Source organism: Lithobates pipiens, unplaced genomic scaffold, assembly GCF_037356315.1.
Source record: "Lithobates pipiens isolate NorthernLeopardFrog02 unplaced genomic scaffold, aLitPip1_a1.2 Scaffold_37, whole genome shotgun sequence".
Classification (NCBI taxonomy): Eukaryota; Metazoa; Chordata; class Amphibia; order Anura; family Ranidae; genus Lithobates; species Lithobates pipiens.
Genome location: NW_027507825.1, coordinates 13,958,732 through 13,973,669, shown reverse-complemented (window position 1 = coordinate 13,973,669; position 14,938 = coordinate 13,958,732). Strand labels below are relative to the sequence as shown.

Below are 14,938 nucleotides of genomic sequence, written 5' to 3'. Positions count from 1 at the left end.
GAGCAATCATGTGTGCCAGGCAGACATCGCGCAGCCGCCGGGCACGCGCATTGGCTCCTTGGTGACGTACGCCCCCCTATACCGCTGGGAAGCTGAGGATGTCATACAACGCCCACCCAGGATGGGAGATCCCATCTGCAGATGTCATACGACAATGGACAGGTAGGGAAACGGTTAAAAAAAAAAAAAATGTATATATATATATATATATATATATATATATATATATATATATATATATATATATATAAAACCCACACTAGTGGGTTCTGAGCATAGTTTTTTCAGCTGTAAAAATGCTCTAACGTTAAAAAACGCTGATAAATGCTCAAAACTGTGGCTCACCAGCGTCTGACATTTTTGATCCATTGAAAATAAAAATAAAAAACGCTAAAAAGCACTATTGCAAAAACTTTGAAATACTCACTGCAAAGCTACTGCCATTTTAGAGCATTATTTTAATGTCCAGTGTGCATGAGGCCTTAGGCAGCAGTCTGTGGTATGCACTAAAGACACAAGAATATTGACTTCCTTAATTTATTACCCGAGTGACAGATCTAGTCTTTAAGGAATAACACCAAAACATGCTTTGCAATTAAAACAAACAAACAGTCTAGTGGTACAAAATGTACAATCTGCATTCGAATACCTTAAAAGCTACATTTTCAGTTTGTGGTCATTTCTAGACATGTGCGCCATCAATAAATTTGTTTCGTTCCATTCTGTTTCGTATTAGAATTCGTCCAAAATACAAATTTCCGTTCAGTTTGTTAACTTTTCGTAGCAATTACAAATGTTTGTTATAATGAATTTATCATTAAGAGGGGCTCCCACCATCCCTGTGCTCATTATGAGCGGCTCCCACCATCCCTGTGCTCATTATGAGGGGCTCCCACCATCCCTCTGCTCATTATGAGGGGCTCCCACCATCCCTCTGCTCATTATGAGGGGCTCCCACCATCCCTCTGCTCATTATGAGGGGCTCCCACCATCCCTGTGCTGTCTTCCTGAGTTTTTAGATTTTAGGTTCGTTAACTTTTCATAAAAATTACGAATGTTCGTTAGGAATCTGGATCTGAAATTCGTAAATGGAATTTCGTATTTTGTACAGAATTCGGAAGCATAGCAATTCGTATTTCGGATCCTCCCGAATGTACGAATTTACAGAAATTAATCGCACATGTCTAGTAATTTCTCTAAAATCAAAAATGTGATCAAACTCATGTCAGACGTTAAAACTGGCCAGAGGTAGTCCAAGTCAATTTCCACCCTTCGCTTTGGTCAAGCACCCCAATCATTGTCATCACTCTTCAAGTCGTGTTCTCTACGTTGTTTGGTGACCTTTTTGGGGGCAGGCCTCGACTTCATAGGGGGAGGTTCCTGACCCCCATGTGCATTCAGAGGGGTGTGGAGGTCACCCACATACGCCTTGCTTTGGATGTACAGATCAGGGCCTTGCTCAAGCTTTTCAGGTCCAATAACCAACAGAGTCTTAGATGGTCTTGGCTTTGTAAATGAAGATTGAGGTTTGTACTGAAGAGTTGTGACGTTGAAGGCAAAAATGGTCATAGAGTAAAGTTCAGGATTGAGGTAGAAGCTTCAGCTGGGGGTAGAGAGGATTAATCATCACCAGTGCCCCCCTCTACTGCCCTCTGCTGGAAGACTCGATGTTGTCAGTCGTGTCAGTGAAGACCTTGGCAGACGTTATCCATAGCACGGATGATGCTGTAAAAACACAAAATAGTGTCAGTGTGTCTATAAAATACTAAATATTATATAACAGGGCAGGCAGGACAAAATGAAAGCTGCTCACCAATCTGAACCCACAACTGATAAAAAGGACCGTTATATACACAGCACAACAAATGTTCCCATGAGCAAAGACCGCTCAGATCTGTTGCCATTTTAAAAACAGAGGTCCCAGGAAATATGTAGAAAATGAAAAGCACCTCGGCATCATGTAGTCCTATTCTACCCAATGAGATCATCGACAGTGCAACCTAAAGACCCATTCACTGAACTAGAAGCCAATTTACTTGACAGCTTAAAAAAGGAGCGCCCGATGTCCAATGAGATGCAAACTGAAAAAGGTAAATGTGTAATCATTTTCTAAAAAATAGTGAAAAGTGATCAAGCCAATGCGTTTTGGGGGAACAGAGACTCCCACTTCTTCAGGGATATCAGAGAAAAATAATCTCCTTCTATCCATTTTCTCAGATGGTAAAGCTGCCCATTCCTCCTGGCACCAACCCTCCAGTTCCTGTAAATTCTTGGGCTGTCTTGCATGAACTTCACGTCTGAGATCTCCCCAGAGGGGCTCAATGATATTGAGGTCAGGAGACAGATGGCCACTCCAGAACCTTCACTTTATTCTGCTGGAGCCAATGACAGGTCGACTTGGCCTTGTGTTTTGGATCATTGTCATGTTGGAATGTCCAACTACGTCCCATGCGCAGCTTCCTGGCTGATGAATGCAAATGTTCATTCATCTTACCATCAATTTAGAAAATGCACATAGGGAACACAGTTAACCCATTGATCACCCCTGATGTCAAGCTCTCCTCTTGTCATTTATACAGTGACAGTGCATTATTTTAGCACTGATCACTGTATTGTGTCACTGGTCACCAAAAAGTGTCACTTAATGATCGCCGTCATTACTAGTAAAAAAAATAAATAAAAAGTCCCCAAATCTATCCTATAGTCTGTAGTTGCGATAACTTTTGCGCAAACCAATCAATTTACACTTATTGGGGTTTTTTTGGACCAAAAATATGTAGAAGAATACATATTGGGCTAAATTGAGAAAGAAATTAGATTTTTGAAAAAAAAAAAAATTTAATATGTTTTAGAGCAGAAATTAAAAAAATATATTTTTTTCAAAATTGTTGGTCTTTTTTGTTTATATAAAAAAAAAAAAAAAAAAAAATAAAAACCTCAGAGGTGATCAAATACCACCAAAAGAAAGCTCTATTTGTGGGGGGGGGGGGGGGGGAACAAAAATTATATTTGGGTATATTGTCGCACAACTGCGCAATTGTCCATTAAAGCAACGCAGTGCCGTATTGCAAATAATGGCCTGGTCAGGAAGGGGGTAAATCCTTCCGGAGCTGACGTGGTTAAAAAAAGTCTCTCTTCTATTTTTATTAATGTATTATTTTCCCCAGGGAACAAAGTACCCGTAGAACCTTGTCCCATCTTTCTATATGCGGTCTAAGGCTAGTTGTGAGCCTGGACTGTGTGCCCCTCCTCCCTCCACAGTCCTCCGACAACGCAGCTAGCAGGAGATGGCTCTTCACTCTTCTCCAAGCACTTTCACGCTATCCTGGCACATTTTGGCTCACAATCTCCCCTCCCACCGCATTTCCGTGACCAGGACAAGGGATGGGCAGGAGGGGCGGCTGCCCTGGACCCTGTGGCAACATGCGAGGTGGGGGGGGGGGGGGCACCACACGGAGGTTGGGGGGTGGCAGGGGATACGAGTTGTTCTAGGAGGGGAAATTTGGGTAGGTGTGCTAGGAGTAGGAAATTGAGGGGATTTGTGTTGGGAGGGGGGATTTTAGTGGGCTTGTGCTAGAAAATTTAACATGGTGGGGGAAGAGATTTGTGCTAGGAGGGATGATTGAGGGTATTTGTGCTAGGAGGGGAAATTGGGGGGGGGGGAATCTGTGCCAGCAGGGATGATTGGGAGGGGAGGGGAGGGGGTTGTGTTAGGAGGGTAAAATTTGGGGGATTTGTTCTAGAATGGAGGATTAGGGAGAATTTGTGCTGGGCAGGGGATTTGTGCTCAGAAGGGAAATTTGAGGGGTAGAGGATTTGTACTAGAAGGGTGGGGTTATTTTGGAGAGGGGTGGATTTATGCTGGGGGTATATGTGAAATAAGAGAATTTTGAGCTGGGGGTTGGGGGGGGGGGGGCAAAGATTCATGCTGAGAAGAGGATTTCACCAGGGGGCAGATTTTTATGGGGGATTTATGCTTAGGGGGATACATTTGTTAGGAGGGTAAATTTGGGGGATTTGTTCTAGAATGGAGGATTAGGGAGAATTTGTGCTGGGCAGGGGATTTGTGCTCAAGAGGGGAAATTTGAGGGGTAGAGGATTTGTACTAGAAGGGTGGGTTTATTTTGGAGAGGGGTGTTTTTATGCTGGGGGTATATGAGAAATAAGAGAATTTTGAGCTGGGGGTTGGAGGGGCAAAGATTCATGCTGAGAAGAGGATTTCACCAGGGGGCAGATTTTTATGGGGGATAAGCAGGTACATTAGTGCTTGATTTTTTTTGGGGGGGGGGGGGGGGGGGTTTGCTGACATATAATGCTCATACATCTTAGGGAGGGGGGTGCAATTCAGCATGTTCACCATTGGCTCTAGGTGACCTTCTCCTTGCACTGCCCATGCAATGCTTCTCTTGGACCAGTGCTTGGAGACAGAGAGAAGTACCATCTGTCAATGTCTTCTCCTTGCTAGCTGCGTTGTTGGGTGGCCATGAAGGGAGGGAGGAGGGGCACCCTGTCTGACAGAAACACACCAGGAACCCTGACATTGCAACACCCCGAGAGCCAAGACTTCACCTTACAAGGCAGCAGAAAGTGTGCTGGGGACCCCCTTGTCCTGGTCTGTATATTGTCCTGCCCATGTGCACCTCTTATGCTAATTGCAAACTGAACAGAGCGGCTGCCATTGTTGCTTTTTTTGCCCAGAAGAGTCGCAGGGTGAAGGATACAGAGCAGATCTATAGATGGAAATTAACATTACTACAAGGAAAGGCAGAGATGGTTACCTCTCTAGTGGAAATCCGGATTCACAGAGGTTCACCAGAGTGTAGAGCCGTCTCATGGAATATTCATACTGCAATGACAAATACACAGTCAGGTCTCATATCACCGCTAACACAGAACATTTTAGGATTAGGATGTTGCACAATGATAAAGGACTATATACAAGATTTTAGTAATGAGAACAGTATCATTAGCAGTAATCAGCATGGATTCATGAAGAATCATTCTTGCCAAACCAATCTATTCACCTTCTATGAGGTGGTGAGTTGCCATCTAGATGAAGGAAGGCCCTTGGATGTGGTGTATCTGGACATTGCAAAAGCATTTGTCACGGTTCCCCATAAACGTTTACTGTACAAAATAAGGTCCATTGGCATGGACCATAGGGGTGAGTACATGGATTAAAAACTGGCTGCAAGGGCGAGTTCAGAGGGTGGTGATAAATGGGGAGTACCCGGAATGGTCAGGGGTGGGCAGTGGGGTCCCCCAGGGTTCAGTGCTGGGACCAATCTTATTTAATTTATTCATAAACGACCTGGAGGATGGGGATGGGGGAAACAGTTCAATCTCTGTATTTGCGGAAGATACTAAGCTAAGCAGGGCAATAACTTCTCCGCAGGATGTGGAAACCTTGCAAAAAGATCTGAACAAATTAATGGGGTGGGCAACTACATGGCAAATGAGGTTCAATGTAGAAAAATGTAAAATTATGTATTTGGGTGGCAAAAATATGAATGCAATCTATACACTGGGGGGAGAACCTCTGGGGGGAATCTAAGGACCTGGGGGTCCTAGTAGATGATAGGCTCAGCAATGGGATGCAATGCCAAGCTGCTGCTAACAAAGCAAACAGAATATTGACATCCATTAAAAAGAGGATCAACTGCAGAGATAAAAGGATAATTCTCCAGCTCTACAAGACTCTGGTCCGGCTACACCTGGAGTATGCTGTCCAGTTCTGGGCACCAGTCCTCAGGAAGGATGTACTGGAAATGGAGCGAATACAAAGAAGGGCAACAAAGCTAATAAAGGGTCTGGGAGGATATTAGTTATGAGGAAAGGTTGCGAGCTCTGAGCTTATTCTCTCTGGAGAAGAGACGCTTGAGAGGGGATATGATTTCAAATGTACAAATACCGTACTGGTGACCCCACAATAGGGAGAAAACTTTTCCACGCAAGGGAATTTAAAAAGACACGTGGCCACTCACTGAAATTAAAAAGAGGTTTAACCTTAAACTGCGTAGAGGGTTCTTTACTGTAAGAGCAGCAAGAATGTGGAATTCCCTTGCACAGGCGGTGGTCTCAGCGGGGAGCATTGAGAATTTAAAACTACATTAGATAAACAAGTGAACGACCACAACATACAGGCATATACAATGCAATACTGACATCTAATCACACACATAGGTTGGATTTGATGGACTTGTGTTTTTTTTTCAACCTCACCTACTTTCACGTTGGCTTCCCTTGTGCACACTTTTTTTTAAGTCTATTAGAGCCTCTGGATCTAATCATGTGCTTCAAAAAAAAAAAAAAAAAAAAAAAAAAAAAAGCAACCCCCCCCCCCCCCCCATTGCAATCCATACATCCGGCACCCTGCGTGTAGATTAGGGGGCCAAAGCCTGTGTGCTCTGCATGTAGATTAGGGGGGCCAGATGTATGGATAGGGGGCCAGAGCCTGTGTGCTCTGCATGTAGATTAGGGGGGCCAGATGTATGGATAGGGGGCCAGAGCCTGTGTGCTCTGCATGTAGATTAGGGGGCCAGATGTATGGATAGGGGGCCAGAGCCTGTGTGCTCTGCATGTAGATTAGGGGGGCCAGAGCCTGTGTGCTCTGCATGTAGATTAGGGGGCCAGATGTATGGATAGGGGGCCAGAGCCTGTGTGCTCTGCATGTAGATTAGGGGGCCAGATGTATGGATAGGGGGCCAGAGCCTGTGTGCTCTGCATGTAGATTAGGGGGGCCAGATGTATGGATAGGGGGCCAGAGCCTGTGTGCTCTGCATGTAGATTAGGGGGGCCAGATGTATGGATAGGGGGCCAGAGCCTGTGTGCTCTGCATGTAGATTAGGGGGCCAGATGTATGGATAGGGGTCCAAAGCCTTGCGCTCTGCATGTAGATTAGGGGGCCGGACCAATGGATAGGGAGGCGGCACCCGTGCACCCTGCATTACGGGCCGCCACTGGTCATGAGATAACATGAATATCTCATAAGATAATTGCAAAAATGTGTCTTTAGTGAATTGAGCCCCCCTGTGACACCCCCAAGAAAAGCAGAAGATTGAGGCTGTGATAATGACGAGACTTACCAGAGGGTTGTGCCAGTCGAAGCACTGCTTCATGAAATGCTCGACGGCTGCACGGTAACAGGAGCGATCGTGAATATCCAGTCGATCGGTGAGAATCTCTTCGGTCATCTCATCAGATTCCGTCACCAAAGAAACAATCTTCTTCACTGTTTCCTCGATCAAGGCTTTGGCCTGGAGGGATGGATATGATGATTTATATAAAAAAGAAGGACCAGATGTGGAAAATCAGAGGAGCTTAGAAGTATCTGGTCAGTGACCACACACTGGTCTACTGTAGTAAAGCAATACAGCGTGGTCACAGACCCATCATCTTGATGGGGCACCATTTTATTGATGACATCCCCATTCTGTCCCAGCAAGTGTCCAGTGTTAGACTGACAGCTCTGTTCAATGCCATACAGCCTGTCTAATAGACATGTGCAGAACGAAAAAAGGTGTTTAATACCGAAAATGTATTTATGTAAATAAATCAAAATAAATTTTGTTTATTCAAGTTCGAATCGATACACATTTTCCAAATTCTGAAAATTAGAATTCCATTAAAAATCAAATTTATTCTATTCAAAATTTTAAAAGATATTCCAATATTTGGCTATATTCTTTTTATTCCATTCTATTGTTTTATTTTCTATTCTTTTCTACTGTATTCTGTTCAAAATATATGGAAATATTCTAATTGTTTTTTCTGTTATAGTCTAATATTTTATATTATTTTATTTTCTATTCCATTCAAATTCAAAATTCAGATTCCAGAAGATGGTTATACTCTATTGTCCCCCCCCCTTTCTATTCAATTTTAAATTCTGTTCAAATTTTGTTAAATGGTTAGATTCTATTGTTTTTTGAATTCTATTCAAATTTCAGAAGAAGGTTATGATATTTCTATTTTATTCTATACGTCTCTATTCTATTGTCTTTTTTTTTCTATTCTATTTGAAATTCGAATTTCAGAAGTTATATTCTTTTATTCTATTCCTTTATTTTATTTTCTATTTTATTCTGTTTTACTCCATTCTTTTCTATTTTTATTTTCTATTCTATTCTCTTTGGAAATTCTATTTGCAAACGATTTGAATTTTTGTCCAAAAATTTTCATTTTCGTTATTTCAGATTCGTTTAAATTTGTTACGGTTGTAATTCGGATACATTCGAATTTCCGAATAACGGAAAACTCATACAAATTTCAATTTGGAACAAAACAAACTGCACATGTCTACTGTCTGACACAAGGGAGGAGAATGCATGAGCCAATATGAAGATAGATTTAGGTAATCATACTAACTGTATTTACCCACTTCATGTCCTTTGGAGGTTTTAAAACAATCAGGACTTGGTTAAAACAAGTTCATAGCTGCAGCCATGAGCTTGGTATAATTTTTACAGCCCGCCAATAATTTTTTACAGTAGCACAATCTGTGCTTGACTAGCTTCATCAGAAGGCAGGGGAGACAATGGGGGTCTAATACACCTCTGATGTCTCCATAGAGTGTACCTGTCCCCTGTCAAGGACATCACATAGGGGACTGGTTAGCGCCTAGTTAGTGATAGCAATAAAAGTTATAGGATTTTTTATTAAAAAATGTAAAAAAAAAAAAAAAAAAAAAAAAAAGCACTGCCGTCACGCTGCAAATACAAACACACACATAGGTCTGGCACGTGACATTTCTGTGAATGCCAGAGTGAGAGCAATAGTTCTATGGTCATCATTCGGCCAATGTTTATTAACATTGCTCAGCTGAAAGATCTAAAGAAACATGGTTTCTTTTTGTATGTTACTGTTTTTCTTCATCTACAAATCAAAGGGATGAATTTCGATCTGCAGATGAAGTCAATTTAACCGGTTCCCGACCAGCGCACGACGATGTACGTCGTCAGAATGGCACGGGCAGGCATATTGGCGTACATGTACGTCCAATATTCAATGCCGCCCTGCCATCGGGAGCGTGCCGGCAGCGGGGCTCCTGCGCTGGTCGGGACCCCCGTGTGTCCGGTCGTGGGACCCGCGGACTCAATCGCCGCGGGCATCCCCGCGATCGTCTCACGGGACGGCTGAATGGAGGAAATGCCGTGTAAACAGCATTTCTCTATTCTGCCTAGCAACTAGTGACGCTGATCTATGCTCCATGTGATTGGAGCAGAGATCAGTGTTCACTAAATGAAAGCCCAACCCCCCCCCCCCCCACAGTTAGTAACACACCCCTAGGAACACTTAACCCCTACACTGCCACCCACTGGTTAACCCCTTCATTGCCAGTGTCATTTACACAGGAATCACTGCATTTTTTATAGCAGTGATTATTGTATAAATGACAATGGTCCCAAAAATGTTTGTTTAACCCCTTATTAACCCTTACTTTAATCAGCCACAATCAACTCCTTTTTTCATTCTCCTCCAATTATTTTTCTGCTGGTTTTTTTGTTGTTCACTTCTATTTTAATAACGATTAAGAATTGAAACTTTTTTTTGTATGTTATTTTTACACCTTTAACATGGAAAAAAGCGTGAAATGTAAAAAAAAAAAAAAAAAAAAAAAAAAAAAAAAAAAAAAAGGGCGTTGTGTATCCCTTCCCTACTGATAACCTATAAAGGCTTTTAAAGCTTCACCTATGAAAAATTGTAAATCTTGACATGTTGGATATCTACAGTATATACTCGGCACAACAAATTAAAAAAATAAATAAATCGTATTATATAGTGTGCGTTTATAAATTTTATTTTAACATATTTGTTCCTGAAAATACGTGTTTGATAAATGGTTGCACAAATATCTTGCAACATAAACTGCAGCAGCCACGGCTCCCCCTAGTCTCTCGGATTTAAAAAAAATAGATAATGTTTGGAGGTCGAAGTGATTTTCTAGCATAAACTGCTGATTTTAACAGACTTTTTTTTTGTTAATACACAACAGGATTATTTTTGGGGGTTTCTTATATATATCTGAGGTTTATCTATAAAATGTCAATTCAAATTTTTATATTTTAGGTTTGTATCAGCGGCCGGCTCCTCTCACCTCCTGTAGGGCCTTTATCCTGCTCAGTATATCCCGGGCCTCGGTACCATCATTAGTATTCAGTAACTTCCTCTTGAGGATGGCCATGGGCACCTCTGAGCTGGGGGTCTGGTCCAGGTTGTGTATGGGCTCCAGGGTCATCCGAGGGGCGACTTTTTTACCGCTACCTTGGAACTGGCTCACCTTCATCTTAGAAATAGTCTGAGAAGGAAAAAGCAACATGATACAGAATATCAATAACAAAGTCTCATTGGGTTTATAGGCTTAACCCCCTCCAAATATACATTGTTTTTTCCCCAGCAATTCAGCTGCCTTGACTCCTGGGAGCCCGTCCACAGACTTTGTAGGAAGAGGGCTCTTGTGTGATGTCGTTTTGGGGGGGGGGTGTGTCTTGGGTCAATAAGAACTGCCTAGAACAGTGGTGGGCAACTTTCTTGACATGGGGACGGTGGCTCAATTGTGGCCCTCGATATCACCAATGAGCAGCATATAATACAGCAGATGGTCAGAGACTGCAGAGACACGCTACAGGAGATGGTCAGAGACTGCAGAGACACGCTACAGGAGATGGTCAGAGACTGCAGAGACACGCTACAGGAGATGGTCAAAGACTGCAGACACACGCTACAGGAGATGGGCAGAGACTGCAGACACACGCTACAGGAGATGGGCAGAGACTGCAGACACACGCTACAGGAGATGGTTAGAGACTGCAGACATACTACAGGGGATGGTCAGAGACTGCAGACACACTACAGGAGATGGTCAGAGACTGCAGACACACTACAGGAGATGGGCAGAGACTGCAGACATACTACAGGAGATGGGCAGAGACTGCAGACATACTACAGGAGATGGGCAGAGACTGCAGACATACTACAGGAGATGGTCAAAGACTGCAGACACACTACAGGAGATGGTCAAAGACTGCAGACACACGCTACAGGAGATGGTTAGAGACTGCAGACATACTGCAGGAGATGGTCAGAGACTGCAGACATACTACAGGAGATGGTCAAAGACTGCAGACACACGCTACAGGAGATGGTCAGAGACTGCAGAGACACGCTACAGGAGATGGGCAGAGACTGCAGACACACGCTACAGGAGATGGGCAGAGACTGCAGACACACGCTACAGGAGATGGGCAGAGACTGCAGACACACGCTACAGGAGATGGTTAGAGACTGCAGACATACTACAGGAGATGGTCAGAGACTGCAGACACACTACAGGAGACGGTCAAAGACTGCAGACACACTACAGGAGATGATCAGAGACTATTCACATTGTTTGAGACTGCGGATATGCTTCAAGAGAGTCATAGACTGGAGACATCACACATGACTGTTAGAGATCACGGATATAACAGGGCAATAGGGAAATACAGATTTGTGTCTGCAGCAGACCCCAAATGGCTGAATGTGGCCCCCAGGTTGCAGGTTGGGCACTGGGGGCCTAGAAGCTGCCTGTGTATGAATCTGACATGCCTGACAAAGACATTGCAGAGAGGAATACATGTGATATCTGGCTACAGGAAGAAGAGAAGAGAATAAAGCCGGAAGCGGATCTAGATGGGAAAAAAGGGAGGTATTGGGATAAATCTGGGTAATGCCTGGATAAACACAACATCATTGCCAAGATATTAAAAAACAAAACAAACACACACAGCATATTATTTTACAGCCAATCAGAAGAATGAAACATCTGCATTGAGCTAGAGGAACGGGAACACACAACCACTGTGCAGCATTACTAAGGAGGAAGCAGAACCTGCACATGTAAATGGACGGCATTTGCTGCCACCTTGTACAAAGTATACAAAGTAGCATTGTTGGTGAAACATTCATTAACCCATTCCCACCGAGCGTACGCAGATGTGAGGACTCGGCTTTTGGGGGTTATACCGGGGATGATGCCCGCAGCTACAGGCATCAACCCTGTACCGTTGTTTAGAGCAGGCGATTGGCTATCCAGGGATAACAACCGATGCGACTAAAAGCTAACTAAAAGCCGCCTTCCGCCGCTCTTCCTGGTGGCATGGGAGGCCCGATCGACAATCCGCCACTTCTGGCAGCTAGGGACAGACTGGAATGAAGCTGGAAACTGCTTCGTTCCAGCCTCCCAATTGTAAGCATGGAAGAGAAGTCACAATGTCACTTCCTGTTTACTCGGCTGCCAATGGCGCCGGTTTAAAAAAAATAAATAAATACAGGATTCAGAAATCGCCGAAAATGGCAATCTGAATACTTTGAAGTACAAAGGAGGGATTGGAGGTCTTTTAGACCCCCCTCCCCCACACGATCCCTCCATAAAGAGTACCTGTCACCACCTATTACTGTCACAAGGGATGTTTACATTCCTTGTGTCGGAAATAAAAGTGATAAAAAAAAATAATTATTTTTTAATTAAATCTCCCCCGTCACTGCAAAAGAAAAACGCATACGAAAGTCGTATGTAAACTGTGTTTAAATCGCACATGTGAGGTATCGCCGTGATCATCAGAGCAATAATTCTAGCACTAGACCTCCTCTCTAACTCCAACGGTAAAAAAAAAAAAAAAAAAATAGAATGCGTCGCCTATGGAGATTTTTATATACCGTAGTTTGTCACAAGTGCGTGCAATTATAAAGCGTGACATGTTTGGTAACTATTTATTCAGTATAACATCTTCCATAGTATAGAAAAAAAAAATTGGGCTAACTTTAGTTTTTTTTTTTTTTTTTTAAACCCATGAAAGTGTCCCTTTCCAAAAAAGTTGCGTTTAAAACACCGCTGCACAAATACCGTGTGACATAAAATATTGCAACAAACAACATTTTATTCTATCTATCTCTATATCTATATCTATATGTTTGGGGGCTCCAAGTAATTTTCTAGCAAAAAAAAAAAAATACGGACGTTAACTTGTAAACACCAAATGTCAGAAATGGGCTTAGTCATGAAAGGGTTAAAGATAAATCTCAGAAGAGATTTCTGTAGACGGCTACAATGTACTGACAGTGTACACGTCTATAGAGCTCCACCCAACAATGAATGTCTCCATCACTCACCCGGTTCCCGTACTGCATCACATGACTGGTATTGGTGCGTTGCTTGACCAATAAATACTGTTTATGTAATGTCTCCTGTGACAGATCCTCCTAGAATAGAAACATTATAATCTTATATGAAGTCATAGAACAGAAAACACTCCCATCTCATACTGAGCTGGGGGTGGGGTTACATGTGAAGGGGGTGTGGTTACATGTGCTTAACACTGCTGCCGTTAGGACACCAAATTTCCTGAGAGAAGTTTGGTGTCAATCAAACCATGCAGGGGGTGTGGTTAAGTGTGCAGGGGGTGTGGTTACATGTACAGGAGTCGAGGACACTATCACTAGGTACACCTGCTGTTGTGACAGGAAGGCTATTGCTGGGAGCCGCTGTCAAACTGAGCCAGGGCGTGGTTGCATATGCAGGGGAGTGGTTACATATGCGTGGGCGTGGTTACATTTACAAAGCACAGCCTAGCAGCCACACTGTCAATTAAACTGTGCTGAGCTGAGCTGGGGGAGGCTTGTCAGCCACGTCTTGTGGCTTTGATTCTTAAACAAATTAGAAATTTAAGCAGCTATTCTGTTACAGTATATATACATTGTATTTATTATGAGTTCATGATCTATACCCAGGCTGCTGATAAGGCAGTACAGCCAGCCCTCCTGTACTGGGCCCCATCAGTTCAAAATGGGGCCCAAGCATCTGCTGAGCAGGAGATTTGCCTGTATGGTCTTATTGCAGACACCAATCCTCTTCTATCTCCCCCTGCAGCACTGCCAGCTTCTCCCTCCAGCTACACTGCACTGCACTGTTCTAGCACATGTGCCCCTTCTATCTGCTGTCTGGGCCCTGTGTGGCTCCCCCCCCCCCCCCCCTGCAGTGCTTCCGGCTTCCCTCCTCTCCTGCCAGCAGCTGCTCTGGGCACACAGGGAGGTTTTAGGAAGGAAAAAAAAGAAGGGACCAGTAAATATATAATTTATTGGCCCCTTCCGTTTCCAAACAAGCACAGTGAGTGGTGCCAATCACTCATGTGTCCATTCATCAATGAAACATAGTAAACTGTTTACTACACTTCAGTTTGTGAATGTGCAAGAAGCATCAGAGCACTTCCATTTCATTCATCTTTGCAATTGAGGCTCTAAAGAAAAGGGACTGGTAAAGCTATGTCCTCAGTCACTTCCAGCTGGGGGGGGCTTATGGGTCCCCTGCGATTTCTAACAGCAGCCCTGTATATATCGGATGGTCTCTAGAAACACAAGAGCTGATTGGCTGCCGTTGGACAGCTCATGCAGTTCTTATTCCAGATACTTGGTGAGCTGGTGGTGTAAATCGAGGCATTTTAATTAGACATGTGCAAGACGAAAAAACATGTTTCATTTTAATTTGTTTGGATTATTTAATTTAAAAAAAATAAATAAAAAAAATCCCAAAAGGCGTATATTGATTGGTTTGCACAAAAGTTAGTGTCTACAAATTATGGGATAGATTTATGGACTTTATTTTTTTATTGGTTTTACTAGTAATGGTGGCGACGTGTACTCACCAGGAAGGAAGCTGGTGAGAAGTACGTGTTTGAAGCATTTAACCTGAAGGCGTTGGTTCCAAGGTGTGCAGAGCGGACTACAGGATCGAATATTTTACAGCGTATGGGTTGTTCCAATGCGATTGAGTTTTTAATAAACATCATATAAGTGCGATTTGACCCAAGGCCAAGGGGGTCTATTGAGGAAATGAGAAGCCATTGCACTCATAGTTGGCGGTGATAACCATTTCCTAAATCACACACCTTTATTACTGACGTGT

General features: G+C 43.2%; 1 protein-coding gene across 4 annotated transcripts in view; it reads right to left on the bottom strand.

Moving 5' to 3' along the window:
• The window catches only part of LOC143956536 (legumain-like), a 248,129-nt gene that overhangs the window by 124,492 nt on the left and 108,699 nt on the right, over positions 1–14,938 (bottom strand). For 3 of the 4 annotated variants that reach the window (XM_077466740.1, XM_077466738.1, XM_077466739.1), the window contains exons 10-13: positions 13,150–13,239; positions 10,097–10,297; positions 7,086–7,256; positions 4,779–4,846 (exon numbers count right to left, since the gene is read on the bottom strand). In XM_077466740.1, coding sequence (XP_077322866.1) covers positions 4,779–4,846; positions 7,086–7,256; positions 10,097–10,297; positions 13,150–13,239 — 530 coding nt within the window. Of the gene's footprint in view, positions 1–523; positions 1,726–4,778; positions 4,847–7,085; positions 7,257–10,096; positions 10,298–13,149; positions 13,240–14,938 lie in introns of those variants that run through there. The other variant, XM_077466741.1, reaches the window with a different exon arrangement.